Here is a 20,461-nt window from a genome sequence, read left to right on the forward strand (position 1 = left end):
ACTTGTTGTTGTTGTGGTCTTCAGTCCTCAGACTGGTTTGATGCAGCTCTCCATGCTACTCTATCCCGTGCAAGCTTCTTCATCTCCCAGTACCTACCGCAACCCACATCCTTCTGAATCTGCTTAGTGTATTCATCTCTTGGTCTCCCTCTACAATTTTTACGCTCCACCCTGCCCTCCAATACTAAATTGGTGATCCCTTGATGCCTCAGAACATGTCCTACCAACTGATCCCTTCTTCTAGTCAAGTTGTGCCACAAACTTCTCTTCTCCCCAATCCTATTCAATACTTCCTCATTAGTTATGTGATCTACCCATCTAATCTTCAGCAGTCTTCTGTAGCACCACATTTCAAAAGCTTCTATTCTCTTCTTGTCCAAACTATTTATCATCCATGTTTCACTTCCATACATGGCTACACTCCATATCCATACAAATACTTTCAAAAAGACTTCCTGACACTTAAATCTATACTCGATGTTAACAAATTTCTCTTCTTCAGAAACGCTTTCCTTGCCATTGCCAGTCTACATTTTATATCCTCTCTACTTTGACCATCATCAGTTTTTTGCTCCCCAAATAGCAAAACTCCTTTACTACTTTAAGTGTCTCATCTCCTAATCTAATTCCCTCAGCATCACCCGACTTAATTAGACTACATTCCATTATCCTTGTTTTGCTTTTGTTGATGTTCATCTTATATCCTCCTCTCAAGACACTATCCATTCCGTTCAACAGCTCTTCCAAGTCCTTTGCTGCCTCTGACAGAATTACAATGTCATCGGCGAACCTCAAAGTTTTTATTTCTTCTCCATGGATTTTAATATCTACTCCAAATTTTTCTTTTGTTTCCTTCACTGCTTGCTCAATATACAGATTGAATAACATCAGGGAGAGACTACAACCCTGTCTCACTCCCTTCCCAACCACTGCTTCCTTTTCATACCCCTCGACCCTTATAACTGCCATCTGGTTTCTGTCAAATTGTAAATAGCCTTTTGCTCCCTGTATTATACCCCTGCCACCTTCAGAATTTGAAAGAGAGTATTCCAACCAACATTGTCAAAAGCTTTCTCTAAGTCTACAAATGCTAAAATGTAAGTTTGCCCTTCCTTAATCTAGCTTCTAAGATAAGTTGTAGGGTCAGTATTGCCTCAAGTGTTCCAACATTTCTACGAAATCCAAACTGATCTTCCCCGAGGGCGGCCTCTACTAGTTTTTCCATTCGTCTGTAAAGAATTTGTGTTAGTATTTTGCAGCTGTGACTTATTAAACTGATGGTTCTGTAATTTTCACATGTCAACACCTGCTTTCTTTGGGATTGGAATTATCATATTCTTCTTGCAGTCTGAGGGTATTTCACCTGTTTCATAGATCTTGCTCACCAGATGGTAGAGTTTTGTCAGGACTGGCTCTCCCAAGGCCGTCAGTAGTTCCAATGGAATGTTGTCTACTCCCTGGGCCTTGTTTCAGCTCAGGTCTTTCAGTGCTCTGTCAAACTCTTCATGCAGTATCGTATCTCCCATTTCATCTTCATCTACATTCTCTTCCATTTCTATAATATTGTCCTCAAGTACATCGCCCTTGTATAGACCCTCTGTATACTCCTTCCACCTTTCTGCTTTCCCTTCTTTGCTTAGAACTGGGTTTCCATCTGAGCTCTTGATATTCACGCAAGTGGTTCTCTTATCTCCAAAGGTATCTTTAATTTTCCTGTAGGCAGTATCTATCTTACCCCTAGTGATACTCGCTTCTAAATCCTTACATTTGTCCTCTAGCCATCCCTGCTTAGCAATTTTGCACTTCCTGTCGATCTCATTTTTGAGACGTTTGTATTCCTTTTTGCCTGCTTCATTTACTACATTTTTATATTTTCTCCTTTCATCAATTAAATTCAATATTTCTTCTGTTACCCAAGGATTTCTACTAGCCCTCGTCTTTTTACCTACTTGATCCTCTGCTGCCTTCACTACTTCATCCCTCAGAGCTACCCATTCTTCTGCTACTGTATTTCTTTCCCCCATTCCTGTCAACTGTTCCCTTATGCTCTCCCTGAAACTCTGTACAACCTCTGGTTTAGTCAGTTTATCTAGGTCCCATCTCCTTAAATTCCCACCTTTTAGCAGTTTCTTCAGTTTTAATCTACAGATCATAACCAATAGATTGTGGTCAGAGTCCACATCTGCTCCTGGAAATGTCTTACAATTTAAAACCTGATACCTAAATCTCTGTCTTACCATTATATAATCTATCTGATACCTTTTAGTATCCCCAGGATTCTTCCATGTATACAACCTTCTTTTATGATTCTTGAACCAAGTGTTAGCTATGATTAAGTTATGCTCTGTGCAAAATTCTAACAGACGGCTTCCTCTTTCATTTCTTAGCCCCAATCCATATTCACCTACTATGTTTCCTTCTCTCCCTTTTCCTACTACCGAATTCCAGTCACCCATGACTATTAAAATTTTCGTCACCCTTCACTATCTGAATAATTTCTTTTATTTCATCATACATTTCTTCAATTTCTTCGTCATCTGCAGAGCTAGTTGGCATATAAACTTGTACTACTGTAGTAGGCGTGGGCTTCGTATCTACCTTGGCCACACGAATGCGTTCACTATGCTGTTTGTAATAGCTTACCCGCATTCCTATTTTCCTATTCACTATTAAACCTACTCCTGCATTACCCCTATTTGATTTTGTGTTTATAATCCTGTAGTCACCTGACCAGAAGTCTTGTTCCTCCTGCCACCGAACTTCACTAATTCCCACTATATCTAACTTTAACCTATCCATTTCCCTTTTTAAATTTTCAACCTACCTGCCCGATTAAGGGATCTGACATTCCACGCTCCAATCCGTAGAACGCCAGTTATCTTTCTCCTGATAACGACATCCTCTTGAGTAGTCCCTGCCCGGAGATCCAAATGGGGGACTATTTTACCTCTGGAATATTTTACCCAAGAGGACGCCACCATCATTTAACCATACAGTAAAGCTGCATGCCCTCGGGAAAAATTACGGCCGTAGTTTCCCCTCACTTTCAGCCGTTCGCTGTACCAGCACAGCAAGGCCGTTTTGGTAGTGTTACAAGGCCAGATCAGTCACTCATCCAGACTGTTGCCCTTGCAACTACTGAAAAGGCTGCTGCCCCTCTTCAGGAACCACACGTTTGTCTGGCCTCTCAACAGATAACCCTCCGTTGTGGTTGCACCTACGGTACGGCTATCTGTATCTCTGAGGCACGCAAGCCTCCCCACCAACGGCAAGGTCCATGGTTCATGGGGGTGAAAAAAAGGACTTAACTATTATAATCTTTCGGAGCCCGTGGCTCCTCCTTGTGGTAGAAGACTTGAAGGAGAAGGAAGAGGGGTGAAGGGAAAGGACTGGAGATGTTTAGGAAAGGGGCACAGTTTAGAAAAGTCACCCAGAACCCCGGGTCAAGGGAGACTTACTGGACGGGATGAGAAGGAAAGACTGAAAGACTGATTGTTGGGGACTGCACTGGACGAGATTTGAAAATATGAGAGCTTAAAGGTGGAAGACAGGGTAATGTGCAAGATAGAAATTACTGCTAAAACATCATGCATGAGTTAATAAGAGTGAAAAGCTAAGTGCATTGTATGTAATAGAGGTGGAAGGGGGGGGGGGGGGGGAGGAGAAAAATAGACAAGTCAGAAAATAAAAGACATAGGAAACTGAAACATAGTAAAGAAAGTAGTAGTTTCTGTGAATAAATGCTGAGACGGAAGGTATTAACGTAAATTAAGGCCAGGTGGATGGCGAGAACGAAAGATATGTTTTAGTGCTAGTTTCCACCAGCAGAGTTCTAAGAAACTTTTGTCTGGAGGAAGAATACAGATGGTGCGTGTGGTGAAACAGGCACCGAGGTCATGACTGTGATGTTGTACAGGATGATCTGCAACAGGATACTGTGTGTTGCCTGTATACACCCTCTGCCTATGTACTGTTGTGATAGGTAAGTTTCTAATACAGCAATCTCTTGCACTTACCCAACTAATCTGTGACCTATGTGCCTCACCTGCCAATTTCCACTCCACCAGACTTCTCTCCTCCAATAAAATCCTGCAGTTATCTGCCTCCCATGTTTCCTTGGATGGTATCATCCACCAAGCAACTTCAGACTGCAACAACATGTCAGACTTCACCTCACAAAGTTATCCCACCTTCTACTAAACAACCTTGACAGTGGTGTTTCCCTTCCTGTTCCTCTGTACCTCCCAAAAAATCCAACCATCCTCTCCTACAAACTGAGCTTGGACACCTCCTTAACATCCCACAGCCTTCACCACTGCCTCCCATACATGTAATAAGTCATAATCACAAGAACCTATCACAACAGTACAGTGTTCTCAACCTCTCACCCAAAGCACTCCCCCCCCCTCCCTCCCCCCACCCCAGAAAATATCAATTTGCAACAGCAAAGCTGACATTGAACCCTGCCTTGAACAGTTCTGACCATGATCCCAACTTGATCTACCACCACTACCTCAGAATCATCCCTTACAAGCCTTACAAGAATTCCTCACATCCAGCATTACTTCACAACCTTTCCTCCGGTCCCTACAACAAGACCCTAACCTGTCCTCTGCAGAACTCCATGCTCTATGTTCCCTAAAAGCTGATGACTTCCTCATAGTGGTACTTGACCGACAGGAGTATGTTAGTGAAGGTCTACGCCAGCTGTCTGACACCTCTACATACAGTATCTGCCACCAAGATCCCATCACTGTGATTCAAACTGACCTGCAGTCACTCTTAAAATCCTCAGGCCCCTCAAAAGGACTTAGACCACAATTCATAGAACTTCTTACCACACCAAAAACACATACTCTCACCTTTTACCTTCTACCTAAGATCCACAAACCCAATCATCCTGGTCATCCTATAGCTGCTGGCACCAAAGCACCCACAGAACGTATATCGGCCTTAGTTGATTAACACCTGTAACCCACAGTACAAAGAATTCCCTCCTATATTAAAGATACTGACCATTTCCTATATCATCTGAAATCTATGCCCGTCCCATTCCTGCCACACACCTTGCTTCTCACCATTGATGCTATCTCCCTCTATACCAACATCCCCCACATAAATGGTCGGTCTGCTGCTGAACATTTCCTCAGCCAAAGCCCACCTGATTCCAAGTCTATGACATCCTCCTTGGTCACCTTAATCACCTTTATACTTACCAACAATTACTTAACCTTTCAGAGGCAGACATAAAAACAGATCAGGGGTATGGCTATGGGAACCAAGATGGCTCCCTCCTATGTCAATCTCTTCATAGATCGCTTGGAGGAGGCTTTCCTGGGATCCAAAAGTCTTCAGCCCCTGGTTTGGTTTAAATACATTGATGAGATCTTTGCCTTATGGACTCTTGGTGAGGTTGACCTGTTAAAATTCCTGAAATTTCTAAATACCTTCTCCCAATTAAATTTCAAATGATCCTATTCTGAATCCCATGCCACTTTCCTTGATGTCGATTTCAACCTCATCGAAGGCCAGCTACACACTTCTGTCCACACCAAACCTACTAACAAACAACAGTACTTACATTTTAACAGTTGTCATCCTTCCCATGTCAAATGTTCCCTCCCATATAACCTTGGTATTCGAGGCGCACACATTTGTTTGAATGCACGTTCTTTACAACAATACACCACCACTCTCACTTCAGCCTTTGCTAGATGTAATTATCCCAACATATTAGTTCACAAGCAGGTTTCCCGGGCCATCACATCCAATCCTGGTACAACTGATCCCTTCAACAAAACAAGTTCAGAGCACACCCCCAAACAAGTTCAGAGCACACCACTTGTCACTGAGTATTATCCTGGTCTTGAATTTATCAATCAGCTACTTCAGCAAGGCCATGACTTCCTAAAAGCACACCCTGAAATGAGATCCATTCTGTCTGCGATTTTGCCCATCACACATAGAATAGCTTCTCGTCACCCTCCCAATCTCCATAACATTCTTGTCAGACCCTATGCTCCTTCTGCACCCATCTCCCTACCATATGGCTCCCACCCCTCTGACCATCCACGTTGCAAGACTTGCTCTATGCATCCTCCTACCACCATCTATTCCAGACCTGTAACTGGCAAAACATATACTATCAAACAGAGAGCCAACTGTGAAACGACACCACAAGCACCATCTGGATTCTTCCTCCAGACACCAGTTTCTCAGAACTCTGCAGGTGGGAACTAGCACTACAACATGTCCTTCATTCTCACCACCCACCTGGCCCTAATTTACGTTAATTCCTTCCATCTCAGCATTTATTCATTGTAACTACTCCCTTCTTCACTCCATTTTCGTATTCTGCATCTTTCATTTTTTGACTAGTCTATTTTTCGCAGTCCCTCTTCCCACCTCTGTTACATACAATGCACTTAGCATTTCACTCTTATTAACTCGTGCACGATGTTTTAGTAGTAATCTCTGTCTTGCAAATTACACTGTCTTCCACCTTTAAGCTCTCAGGTCTTCAAATCACGTCCAGTGTAGCCCCAACACTCTGTCTTTCCTTCTAATCTCATCCAGTAAGTCTCTAGGTGACTTTTCTAAACTGTACCTTTTCCCCTAAATCTCTCCAGTCCTTTTCCTTCATTCCTTTTCCTTCCCCTTCAACTCTTACACAAGAAGAAGGAGCCACCAGCTCTGAAAGCTTTTGTGTGTGTGTTCCCCTTGTGCAGCTTGGTGAGTAGACTTTTTACCTGTCCATTTATTAGAGACCTTGCTAGTTTTATATAGAGTTCACTATTATGAATTTGGACATTCTATCCCCATGTCTCAAAAGACACAGCATATCTCAAACAGTTTTCTTGTGTACATTTAACCCCATTCAATTAATAGAGGGAAACATTCCACGTGGGAAAAATATATCTAAAAACAAAGATGATGTGACTTACCAAACGAAAGCGCTGGCACGTCGATAGACACACAAACAAACACAAACATACACACAAAATTCAAGCTTTCGCAACAAACTGTTGCCTCATCAGGAAAGAGGGAAGGAGAGGGAAAGACAAAAGGATGTGGGTTTTAAGGGAGAAGGTAAGCATTCAAGTATACATACAAATGAAAATTTCTCAAAGTGTGCAAATCTCAATAGATTTGTAAGAAAATCTATCTGAAGTTCCCAGAGGAAGCCTGAGATTGGTATGGTGTAAAACCTCTGCTTCCGCAAAAACTGACCTATGACAGACACCTGTTAATTAATGTGATTTATACGATTCATAAATCCTGTAAAGGTATTTTCTTGCTCTCTTTCAGTATATACTGATATTTTGCAGCACAAAAGATTGGGAAATTCTCAACAGTTTGACTACACTAGAACCTCTTTAGAGCAAAACCGCCTATCCCTAATTGCAATGCAATAGACTCTCTTCTACACTGTCAAGAAACTGAGATGCAGATGCATCAGCACCATGGTGGATGCACTTAATCCTGGATGCTGCCTCTAAGTTCTAACACATCCAGTTGGTTGTAAAATGTCCAGTTAACTCTGCTAAGCACCAATATTGATGGTTTAATTTTGTGCATTTCCTCTTCCTGGTAGGTGTAACTAGACTAAGAAACGGTTACTGAAATGGAATTAAGCCCACTTCTCACTACGCAATGACTGCAAGAGTGGGAGAGCATAAAGAATGTTGATAGAGGAGAACTAAAGCACTGCTGATGCACACTTGTACCCTATGTTCGAAACAATTCCCCCCTCAACAAGAGGCTCTTAATAACTTGACCCAAGTAGCAGTTGGTCACAAAACCTAGTTGCACAATGTACGTATTTAAAATAGTCGAGACGAAAGGAATGAATGGGGATGTTTGGTGATGAGATTAGTGAGACCCTCTGAATTATGATGTGACAGACAGAGGAAGCATACAGTAGGAGTGGTGGTACTGACGAGCCCCAACTGAGAAACCCAGTTTTCTGAATGTCACCCTATATCCTGGTTTAAAGAAGACAAATAGATGAAGAAAAGACAGTGCAACAATTTATCTCCAACAAGAAATCTCTTCAACAACCCTTTCTACCATTTTGTTAAATGAAGAAATTTCTAATTTGGTACCTGCTGTTCTACTGTACATGGCAGCATCTTTTCTACATGTAGTGGGTTATTTTGTATTAGAGATTTTTTTCCTTATTAAACATTAATTGTACATGGCTAATACTTCATAAACAAACCTGAAACTGAATGAGCACTGCTTCTACTTGATGAACCAGCCAAAGGATTCTCGCTCCCTTGCTGACGAGTTCTTGCACGTACACCACCATTGAGAATACTCCTGTTTGCTCCAGGTGGATCATTATTTGGTTGCCCTATGAAATCAAATTGATTAGTTAAAATACTTCAAGTTACAGTGCAATAATTTTATTGATGATCTGAATAAAAGATTAAAAGAGAAAGGGAAAACATATTCTCTTATAGCACTTCCTAAAAATCAGGCAAAGAAATACATTCTACTCTTCATCCAACATACCAATCTGCTTGCCATTTTCTCTGCACTTGACAATTCCTTGTATTCAAAGGCCACAGTTTTAGGAAAGCTGACAACGCAAAAATGACTGACAGGGAACTGATAAACAACTATTCATAGAACAAATTACTTTAAAATTAGCAACAAAACAATTTATATTACTTATGATCTAATAAATATTGTAATTATGGTACTAAAAAGCTCTTGGAGAACCATAAATAATGGAAGTGATTTAAAGTAACTATTCACCAAGCAGCTGAGACAATGAGATTTCAATAGGTACATAAGCAAGAGTGAGAATGTAGCAAAATTTCAGACGAGTCCTCCTTCAAAGCTACTGACTACACGGTCACATACATATACCCGCACAGTTAAATTGCAGCTTGAATGGAGTGAGAGGTTATATCAGGTATAGTGGATGAGGGGAGTAAGGAGGTGGAGAGTGGAGGTAAGATTGGGAAAGGGTGGCTGATGGCTGGAAGGCAGAATGGAAGCAGGTGCACAGAATGGAAATGTGGCACCAAAGAACCTCATTCTGCCCAAAGGCAGGGGGAGTTCTGTGCAATGCACAATGATGGGAAGAATCGGATTGCAAAGGTCAATTCCAAGAAGCTGGCATTGGAGGGTACGATTCAGATGGCATGAGTTGTGATGCAGTATGTATTGTTGCGATGTAGTGTATTGTGCTTAGCAGCGTGTTCTACCACTAGATAACCAAATGCCCTTGGCAACAGTTAAAAGGTACCCATTCATCCTCACGTATAAGTGTTATTCTAAAAGTAAAGAATGTTTTGATCTGGGTAACCATGCAATTCTTCCATCACCCTCACCATTATGTCATAGAACTTACTACTCATTTGTGCCAGCATGATCTGACAGCGAGCAGGAACAGTTGTTTACTGTTTATTTGTGCGGTTTTAAAATGTGTGACAAAATTAATGATACTGTCAAGTGTGTGATTCATAGTGTAATATGGTCTTTGAATTAAAAAAAGTCCACCATATTGAAATTTGCAAATAGATAACCAAAGTTTATGGAAATGTGATGAATGAAGCTTCAGTTCACAAGACGGAGCATTGGTTTGATTGTGGGCAAATGAATATTTGTGATGAAGAATATCACGCTGACCCGAAATCAACGATTGAGGGAAAAAATTTCACAGAGCAGATATTTGACTATTGATTGAGCTTGCCTTTAACTGACATTTACTAATGGTTTGTGGTATCTGATAGTATTAAACATTTATTTCCACATAAAAATGTCCATGCTCAATAGCTTGCAAGCGTGGAAGACTTAACAGTTAACTGTGAAGAGCGGCATGGAATCCTCTATATCACGAACATCAAAGAGTAACTATAACAACGCCGCACTGGTAGCCTTGTGGTCTAGGGCACCTTGTCACGGTATGCGCAGCTACCCCGTCGGAGGTTCGCGTCCTCCCTTGGACATGGGTGTGTGCGTGTTGTCCTTAGCATAAGTTAGTTTAAGTTCGATTAAGTAGTGTGTAAGCCTAGGGACCGATGACCTTAGCAGTTTGGTCCCATAGGAACTTACCACAATTTTCCAAATAACTATAATGACAAACTCTAGTCACATGGAATGTTTATACACCACTGTACACTCACATTTTCGGGGACAGAATGAGATGCCACCTAACTCCTCCCCTGGTATTAATGATATCGCAGATTAAACTTCACATGTCGCCTGCGTTTGTTGCCACCGCTTTCCTGAAACCTGGCATTGTGCCACTAGATTCAGTGGTTCGAATGGGATGTGAGGTACCAGTCTTCAGCGTCGTTTTCTTCTCCAAGAATCCTGGCGCCCATAGCAGCTCATGCTGGCCGTGGTGTATGGAGCCACTGTCAGGTGGTATATTCTTATCATCTCATTTGCCACCTGCAGTTCTTACTGTGTCCAATGCATCAAAAAATGTGGGCTTGAGTAAATCTAGTGTGATGGTGGTAGGCATATTATTTATTCTAATCTGGAAGGTGTGGCTGCCTTTGCTAATCACCAGACATGGTCCATTGTATTGTGGTTGCAACAGGTTACATACTGTCTGTGCCATGGTTTCAGGTGTAGTTGCCAAATTTCTTGAGGTATAAGTGCAAATTTTGTGCCAATGGCAAGAGGTTATGACTCTTGACGAATGGCGGTGTGGTCTCTGATGTATGTGTATCATCTGTAATGCCGTTATTTGCATGGTAAGCTCCACTAATTGTGACTGGAGTGATGCTAGTCTCACGGCAGACATATTCTCTTGCAGTGGTGTTGGTGTTGACATGTTTGTTGCGGGATACATTTCGACGATCCTGTCCACTGCATTAGTGCATTTAAATCACCTGTGCACACTGTCAGAATTTTTTGTGTGTCAGAGGGTAAGTGGGACAACCAAATATTGCGCAGTACGTTGTTGTTCGCTGTGTTGCTTGCCAATGTGTGCAAACAGCATAAAATATGTGACGGGGTTCAATCACCTAGCTCCTCAGTCTGTAAAAGCTTCTCTAGTTGCTTTGCTTCAGATTGTGACGAGAGCATCACTAGTGCGTTCTTAATTGACGCATACCATTCGGCATTGGGTGATGTAGCAAGGATAGCTTGTATCTCAGTGGCCAAGTCATCTGTTACTGCTGTGACTACTGCTAATATCTGCACACGGACAAACTGGCTTTCAAGCTGCACAAACCACAACGCCGTGTCCTGTTGCCAGATTGATGGAGTTTTAATAGTAGCCCTATTAACTATGCTGCTCATAGCTTCTCTGTGACGACTGGTGGATTGTCCATTTTCATGCGAGAACGAGTGCGGTGCGGCTGACATGGAAGTAATAACATTCATATTACGATGCAGTGCAGAACACTGAAGTCGACGTGGTCGTGTTGTTGTGTTATTGTCATGGTCAACAAATTGTGGTTTCTGGTAGAACTGAACATTTATTTCCACATAAAACATGTCTATCCAGGATAGCTTATAAGCATGGAAGGCTTACCAGTTAACTGTCAAGAGCGGCATGGAATAGTCTATATGACTAATGTCAAAGAGTAACTATGATGGCAATACCAGTCACATGGAATGTTTATACACCATTGTACACTTGTGTTTTGGGTACAGAATATGATGTCACAGTTCTTTCCAAATTGATAGTGGTGATTTTGGCTATAAAAAGGCATGTGCCAGGTGGGTTCCTCGAATTTTGGAATATGAACACAAGAAACAATTAATGGGAGCTGCACCAATTTTTCTCACTCAAATAATAATAATAATAATAATAATAATAACAAAAATGATTCTTCACTGTGCTTTTTTATGATAATGCTCCCCCATATTCTGCTGCAATGACAGTGGCTTTGGCAGTTCTGAACACCCACCTTACAGCCCAAACTTGACTGAGTGCTTACCATCTTTATCACAAGTTGAAGGACTTTTTTGGGCATATAGCACTGTGGATATGACAGCGAACTGGAAGACGATATTAGTGACTGGTTCAACAACTTGGTGGCAGTTCAGGAGGCACAGGAATACATTTGGAATGCTATGACACATGTTTAAATTTGAACACCTAATGTGTAGAAAAATGGCTAAGATATGAATACATGTTGTAAAATGAGTAACAAATGCTTTTTACTTTCAAAACAACTCTTGTAAAAAAAAAATAAAAAAATAAACCTGCAGAAGTTATGGCAGAATTAGTATATGATACAATTGCTTTACAGATGTTCCTGATAGAATAGGATATGCCTGTGATAGGCCTGGAATAGCATGTTCCTGAATGGTTGAAACCGACAGGTCTTGCACCTATTTTTTTTCACAGTGGTATGACATGCGACAAATGGTTGCAAGTAGGTGCAACAACAGGAAGCTCGATGATATTTCATGCGTTGGGTAGCAGTGGAATACCACTTTGGATGGGATTGGAAGGATTGTGAGCAGAAATGGTCCTCAGTTCTGGGCACAAAAATATGTGGTGGTGTTACTGTCTGCGATGATCTTGGTTGATAAGCAGGCTGCGTCTTTGCTGGTTCTTTAGGGTGGTCAGAGAATTAGAGGGATGTGTGGATGTGGCGTGGGAAATGTGCTTGTGAGTAACTGCTGTCTGTGAAGGCCTTAATAAGACCTCACTGATTCAGCACCTTAACTACTTGGGCTGCTGCTACGTTTACTTCTTCCATTATACATTACAATTAATTCTCATTGCATTTAGAACTTATTACTTTTCAACTTTTGAAACAAAACAGTGACCAAGAAACATGATAGTGCACAAATAACAATCTCCACTAATACGAAATACGTGTGAACTCTAAGAACCAGTTTTAAATGGTTACTCATGGATTTCGGCTGAATAGTTTGACATACAGGTAGACAGCTTTAGGTTTCTTGACAGTTATTTATTTGTAAGGTATGTCCTTCAATACTTTAATCAAAAAGAAGCAAGTCTGTTTATACCATACACACACATGAACCAATCAAAGGATTTTCAGTCCTCACTGGTAGTGTCTTACATGCACACCACTATTCAGAATGTGAGAATTTGACCAAAACAAATTTTATTATTGAAAATAACGTACTAGCTGATATTGTCTGCCAGTGACATGGCAAATATTAACAAGTTTATCAGACACAGTAAGATATCCTTTATGTTCTTTATTCCTCAGTTTTCTTCTGCCCCACAGTCAAAAGCCAGAATACCGTACATCAAAGAAGTGGATATCAACTGTAAGTCGTAAAATTTATGTCTGTTACATGAGAACAGTAGAATCCAGTTGATGAAAATGACATCTTTGTGGTGAGTTCTAAGAGTCATGGGGAGGGGGAGGGGAGAGGGTGAGACAGGAATAATGGTGAGAGAGAGAGAGAGAGAGAGAGAGAGAGAGAGAGAGAGAGAGAGAGAGAGAGAGAGTTTTAATGTTTGTGGCATAAAATTTTGTGCTTAAATTTAAAAAATTTGATTGCAAGATAATCTGAGTAGGGCTAAAATGGTAACCAGAGATTCCTAACTGTCCACCCACACCAAGTATTGAAATCATGGAAAACTTAAGAGAAAGCTTAGATAATATTGCACACAGCTTTCCTGGTCAACCCACAGTGGCATAAGATTTCAATCTGTCATCAATGGACTGCAAGATGTATTGCATTGGGAATAAGAGGCTGGGACAAACGAACAGAACAACACAATGTTAAACATATTTTCCAAAAATTATTTAGAGTAACTGGTGAGAGAGCCTACTCACAAGGAAATGCTGGGACAAAACAGACAATTTTTGTTTTGTTTTTATGAACAGGGAGATACAAAAAGTTTTAACAGAAGAAACAAGAAAAAATACAAGAAGTATCCACTTTAATTGCTCTAAGGACATTGCTAAAACCATGAAGAAATGTCAACAGAAGAGTAAAAACAACCAAGGTGAGCAACTGCTATAACTTTTTAAATCAATTATAGTCTTCCAGGTTTGCAACACAGATACCATATATGCACAACATAAATGGCAGAAACAAGGACTTGCAAAAACATGGAATCAATTTGTATTTTGCACCATTCAAAGAAGCAGGGATTTTGGAAAGAAACGAGATTGTAAAACCATGAAAAACATACCTGTTGATGCAGTTGTAAGACTCCTTGTGTGGTTTTCTTGCTGAACATTGGCTAGTTGAGTACTCATATCAACACGCATGCCATTTAATACCATGACAAGATCACCTACTTTTACTGGTTGGGTATCATGTTTAGTTTCACTCATCATGTCTACAGTAAGTTCTAAATTCTCACATTTTCCATTGTAGTGTGTAAGGATTTCAAAAAGACTGAGCTGCTTCTCTCCTATGACTGCATCTTTGCGAAATGTGCTGTGATCCAAAAGCCTAAAGTGAAGCTGTGACTGAGGAGTAACCAACCTAAAAGTAAGGGAAAAATAGAGTACATTATGTTAACATGAATAAAGCAATAAATACTAAATTAAACTATATAATAACAATCCTGCTATCACAACAACTATACATATTTTATGCCAGAAGAACAGCATACAACAATAGGAAACAAAGTTTACATTATGACTCATCCATACCATTGTGTTAAACCATAACACCTGGAATGTAGGCAACTTCCCTTAGTAACAAATATGTATAGAAAATAATAGCAAAGTCTACACACACACACACACACACACACAGTGAGACAGAGAGAATAAATAAGTTACCACATCTAGAATGTACAAAAATTACACATTTAAAAACTGACAGTATCTACTGAATAGTCCAAGCAGAGACCATATTATGGAAGGGATGTGACCTCACTTCGAGCTCTGGTAGCATGCAAAGTTACACAAATGCTGAGGCCTCAACTATTCATTTGATACAGGTAGCAGAAAGTGGATCCATATGAGTTGCTCGAAAAATGAATGGAGAACAATTCCAGAACTGTCAGTTGCCTAACAGGCAATCATTTGAACCTATGCACCAGCAAATTCACATAACTGGTTCCTTTGAACCTGATGAACATGACATCAACTGCACACAAACAAGCATAAATTTTCCCATGGAAGCTGCGCCACGAGGCACTGTGGTAAATTCGACAACAAGCAGAAGTGCAGACAACTATAATATGCACTTGCAGCTATTCCATTCAAAGCAGGTAGATTCACAGTGCGCCTTGAGGGCTTCAAGCATTGGTACCTTCAACAGATGTCCTTAGCTCTCACTTTCTCTTTGTATGTGTAATAAGCCATATGTAGCACATCCCGTGTCTACAGCAACATCTTTTAAACAATATATGACCTGGTACAGATATTTGAATTGTCAATGAATACTCTCATCAAACATTGATGGTTTCACAACTCTTAGAACATGAAACAACCATGCAATATTTATTTTCCTTCCATAATGAAAGCAAGGCAAAAAGTTGCTGACCTGGCAGACAAACTATTTTGTCAAAAATGCACTCTTTTTCAACAGCGGATTTCTGAAAAGTCTGTAAAATAGCTGCTTACAGTGGCCATAACCTCTTTACTGGATTCAAGATATTTTCTTTAGATGTCAGAATATATGGCATTCAGAATACGTTGAATATGCTGAGCAGCATGGATGTTCAATCAATTTGAACTTAAAATCTCTTGGTCTCCCTTTTAAAATACCTTTGTTAGCAGCCCCACTGTTTTGCTTATTGCCTAGTGCAAGTCTCTTGTTCATACCACTTGAGCTGCTTTTGTGTCACATGTCTTGAGTGTAACTTCCTTTTGTAAATGACTGTCACATGAGTGTATAGTGTGGTGTAGTGTTATTGCTGTTGGTGGTGGTGGTGGTGGTGGTGGTGGTGGTGGTGGTAGTGGTAGTGTAAGAAAGGAGATGCTGTTTGTTTGCAGATATATGTTTGCAATCGTGTTACATATCGAAATACCTGCAGAAAAGTATCACGGCATGCTGCAACAGGAGCCAAAATAAAATGGAGCAGCCCAACGATAAAGTAGAGTAACATGATGTAATTGTTTTTTTGTATTTGAAAGGGAGCAATGCTACAGCAATCAATGTTGGGTTGGTGGAAGTGTATGGCAACAATATGACACAGCAGTTATGTGGCACAAACACTTCCAGTTGGTCTAACAAGTCTGAATGAAAAAAATGAAGTGGCAGACCATATCACTGAAGAACTGGAAATCACAATAGCCATACCCCTGTGAAGAACTGGAAATCACAAAAGAAATTAAAAGTGAAAATCAGTAGTAAATCAGTTTTCAACATCTTGCACAACATTTTGAACATGACAAAAGGTGACTGGGTTCTGTGACTGCTCACACCCATTAAACAAGCCTGCCGAACTGAGACAGCACATGATGATTCTTTGGTTTATGAAATTTTGCCTCCCTCCCCAATACTCTCCTGACATGGCACCCAGTTACTTCTTACTCTTTCCTCAAATGAAGATACCACTGCATGACAGCCATTTCCAGAATGATTAGGTGATATCTGATGTGAATCTTTTCCAAATCAGGCAAAATGTAGATTTCTATAACAAAGATATCCACAAAGTAATCCCTTGTCAGAAAAAAAATGTGACGCACCGAAGGATGAACAAATAAAAAAAGGACTAACAGTGTCATCAATATTTCATGGTCAGTTTGATTTTTTGGGAGTGATAATTAATACCTTATGATCCCCTGTATCAACATAATTGGCATTAAAAATAGCCACAACCTGACCACTTACAGATGGGTTCATAACAGGAAACAATATTTACTTAAGTAACAGAAGTGAGTATAAAACACTTCTGCACAATATAAACTACTTGTTTCTAAATAAAAATTCACCTATGAAATAAAATGTTCCCTAAACAGAAATTTTTCAGTTTTAAAATTTATTTTCACTCTGTCAGGAATCATATTTTTGAGTAAATGACAAAAGATTTTGGTGGCAGCATTATTCAGCACTTTCTGAGCTATAGTCAATATTAGTAAAGAGTAATTTTCTTTCGGTATTGTAACAATGGATATCATTATTCCTTTCACGATAATTGAGGATGGGCAATACATTTATTCTTATGGCATACTTTTGTGCAATGAAGGTTTACTTTCTTAGAGAAGAACTATTTCAGAATGTAATTTCATATGAGACTACTGAATGAAAATCAGCAAGATGTGTTAACTTACTGATTTGTCCCTCTCTAGACCCGCAGTAATGCAAAGTGCAAAAGTGACTGACATGAGTTGTTTCAGGAAGACTAAAATGAGAATTTTCCTATTACAATTCTGAACAATACAAACATGCAAAAAATTCTGAAGATTCTGTCTTGTTTACAAGCCCCTTTCCATGCTTAATTTGTCACTGGTGTTGTATCCTTTGATGTACAGAACTGAATATGCTGCTTTTTAAAATTAAGACGATTTGCAGAAAACCCATCAATTACCCTTTCTTAACACATTATTTACAAATTCCTTTGTTGCTTTAAGCCTAATAGGATTGACTACAATACTTGTCTCATCTGTAAAAGAATGAATTCTGCTTGAGTAGCATCAAAGGAAACACCAACCTTAGCATCCACATCCAACATACAGCTCATTATCCCCACTGACATATGTCCTCTCTCCATCAGATACGGAAGAGAGGTTTAAAATTAAACTCAGAAGATCAGGAAAAAGCAAAGTGATCAGGAATTTTACTATCTCCTGTGCCCAATATGTCTAATGAAAACATTTCCACTGTCAGAATTCAAACCAGTCACTCCTGAGAGAACCACAACTGTAAAAGCATGTTTTAGTAGCCTCAGTAATAAACACAAAGTATCTTGATGAAAGATGATACTTTTTCCCTTTATTTTTCAATCCAAACATATTTTGCTACCAAGGTGGTTCAGTAGACTTGCAGAGAATTTGTTAGTTATTGTTGAATCTTTTGTAACACCTATTTTATCCTAGAAAACATTGGCTTCATTGATTAACTTTTTTCTGATGCTAGGCCACACATTTCCACCCACAGCTTTGAAGCTTTTTGTTCTGATGTGAAAATGTAGACCCTTAACTCATTTACAGAAGCAAATTAGTGAATAAAATCAAACATTTTTTTTAATTATCTAAACATTACTGAAAATATTGTTTCCTCATTTACCTTTAGTCAAACTCCAACATACAAGGCATTCACCTTGTACACAGTTTTCCATATATCAATTAAATCAGTGTGGCAACAACTCAATAAGAGCAATTCATGGTGACAGGAGCTCTCATTTTGGTAGCTTAGTACCAATACTATACACCACAGAACTCACTGTGATGGTCTGTACTAGGAAATTTTGTAATGGCTTTTGAGATTGATTTCAAAATACCAAATAAATTAACATTCATGTAGTATACAAACTGCAACGCCATTATTCCTCTCTTTGAACAGGCTATTCGCTGGTTTTAAGTATTAAGAGACCAACTGCCACTACAATCTTCTGCTGATGCCAGCAACTCCACAAGACTAACCTGAGAACAATGTCTATATGCAATATAGTTAATATTTCATTTCTTCTACCAACTGACTGATTAGCATCAATTAGGAACTTATGGGAATCCAAGGCTTAACAGAGTTCAGTAAGTGGGTCAAGTACTTCGCAAATCTCCTTGTACAGCAGTCTTTTGACTGGAAACAACAATAACAACGTTCAACTGCTGCTGCCACTGCCAACAACAATAACAACAACAAACTGTTACCACCTACTCTGTGCATCTTTAATCATTCATTGTACATCATCACAATCACTCACTGCCTGATATCACACTGTGCACCATTGATGTTTTCATCTATGGTTGCAGTACTGTGGTGCCCATTTCAAACAGAAGTAATTTATTTATAGGTTTTTCGTATCTAGGAGTGCACAGTGTATAAAAATTTTTAACAGTTCGTTAATTATTATACATACCTCATGACATTTTTATCAAAATGCAATATTATGCAGTATTTGTTATTCTATACATTTACCAAATACAATATGGCTCTATGGTGATGGACCAAAAAAATCTTAATCGATGCTACAGTTTTGTTTTTCTATGCACTCCCTTACTGTACAGAAGCAGCACTTGAGCAAGTAATGCTTCACAGTTTCACAGTTAATTTGAAACGTTTCCAATGTATTATTATTTTTGTGAATTTGGGTAATAATCTTTAGTTGTAATCTAAATGATTTCAAATTTGCTCACTGTTTGCCCGAAGTACGTCATATTTCAATACTGAGTGCCTGTAAGCACAAAATCTGGTCCTGAGATCATCATATCATATACAGTTTCTTAGTATTTGTATTATGAAACATGTTTTGCTTCACTTTCTGTTTATGTGGTCTATATTTAATTTCAAGATCTGTTGTATTCATACATCAAGAAAATTTGTACTCCCCAATTGTTTGTCTATTTATTTCAATATGAATATTAGTTTGCACCCTCTTCCTGGTGGTGATTATGTCCACTGCAACAGTTTTTTCTCGATTTATAATCAAACTGTTTACATCTAAGTACTCTACTACATTTTTATGATGGCCTTAACGTTGTCTTTAATACTTCCTGTAATTAAGAAACTGGCATCTGGAGACTAGTATAATTTTCTGTTGTTACTGTTTATATCTAAAGCATTTACACTATGTACAGACAACATTGCACTCAATACGGAATCTTGGAGAACTCCACGTCTGACCACTAATAAATCTGAGTAATGGGTACTGACTGTGCCGCTTACTTTGTGTGTTACCTCTATGAACAATTTTCTTTCATGTAAGTATGATTTAATCCAGTTACAAGGTCCTCCCATAATATCTAAATTCTCAATCTTATTAAGTAATTTATCATGACAGATGGTATTAAAAACTTTTGAGGAGTCTAGGAACATGCTCAACATATGTTCCTACCTATCTAGAGCCTATAGCACTTCATACACAAAAGAAAAGATCACTTTCGGCTTCCTTTTTTAGAGATTGTGCCAGCATATCTTTTTCACAAATAAATCTAGGATTTCATCTATCCCTGACAAGTGTTTTAATTTTAGTAGCTTCATTTCTTCCTATACTACCTGTACATTTGTTTGCATGAGAAATACTATGTTATCTACCTCTTCAGTTTTTGATCTCATTTGTGTGGGATGTTTATGGCTGATATTTTCCTCAAAAAGTTTTCCCACTACATTTACGAAAACAACATGAGCTACATGCTTTGGTTTACTGATAATTTACAAATTTTAATTCAATTCATATTTGTTTCTTTACAATTTCAAATAGTTTTCAAGTTACTGGGCACGTTTCTTATGTATCTATCAATTTCCTTAGTTCAGTCATCATACAAATGCCTAAATTGCAGATATTGAGATAAATGTTCATTGAATGGAAACTCAGAGCAAATAATTTTATAATGGTGAGGTACGTAAGTTACCCATCTGAATGCCACGAATTCAGCAGAAGACTTATAAACAAAACCATCTGTCAGATCAAGTGGACACTTCTCTT

The 20,461-nt window shown here is 39.2% G+C and overlaps 1 protein-coding gene across 2 annotated transcripts in view; it reads right to left on the minus strand.

Annotated features, from left to right (window-relative positions):
• LOC126457905 (E3 ubiquitin-protein ligase Su(dx)) overlaps positions 1 to 20,461 on the minus strand; it is a 129,509-nt gene that overhangs the window by 66,212 nt on the left and 42,836 nt on the right. For both annotated transcript variants that reach the window (XM_050094581.1, XM_050094582.1), the window contains exons 4-5: positions 14,105 to 14,403; positions 8,222 to 8,356 (exon numbers count right to left, since the gene is read on the minus strand). In XM_050094581.1, the coding sequence (XP_049950538.1) occupies positions 8,222 to 8,356; positions 14,105 to 14,403 (434 nt within the window). The remainder of the gene's footprint in view (positions 1 to 8,221; positions 8,357 to 14,104; positions 14,404 to 20,461) is intronic.

The sequence above is a fragment of the Schistocerca serialis genome, chromosome 2, assembly GCF_023864345.2.
Source record: "Schistocerca serialis cubense isolate TAMUIC-IGC-003099 chromosome 2, iqSchSeri2.2, whole genome shotgun sequence".
Classification (NCBI taxonomy): Eukaryota; Metazoa; Arthropoda; class Insecta; order Orthoptera; family Acrididae; genus Schistocerca; species Schistocerca serialis.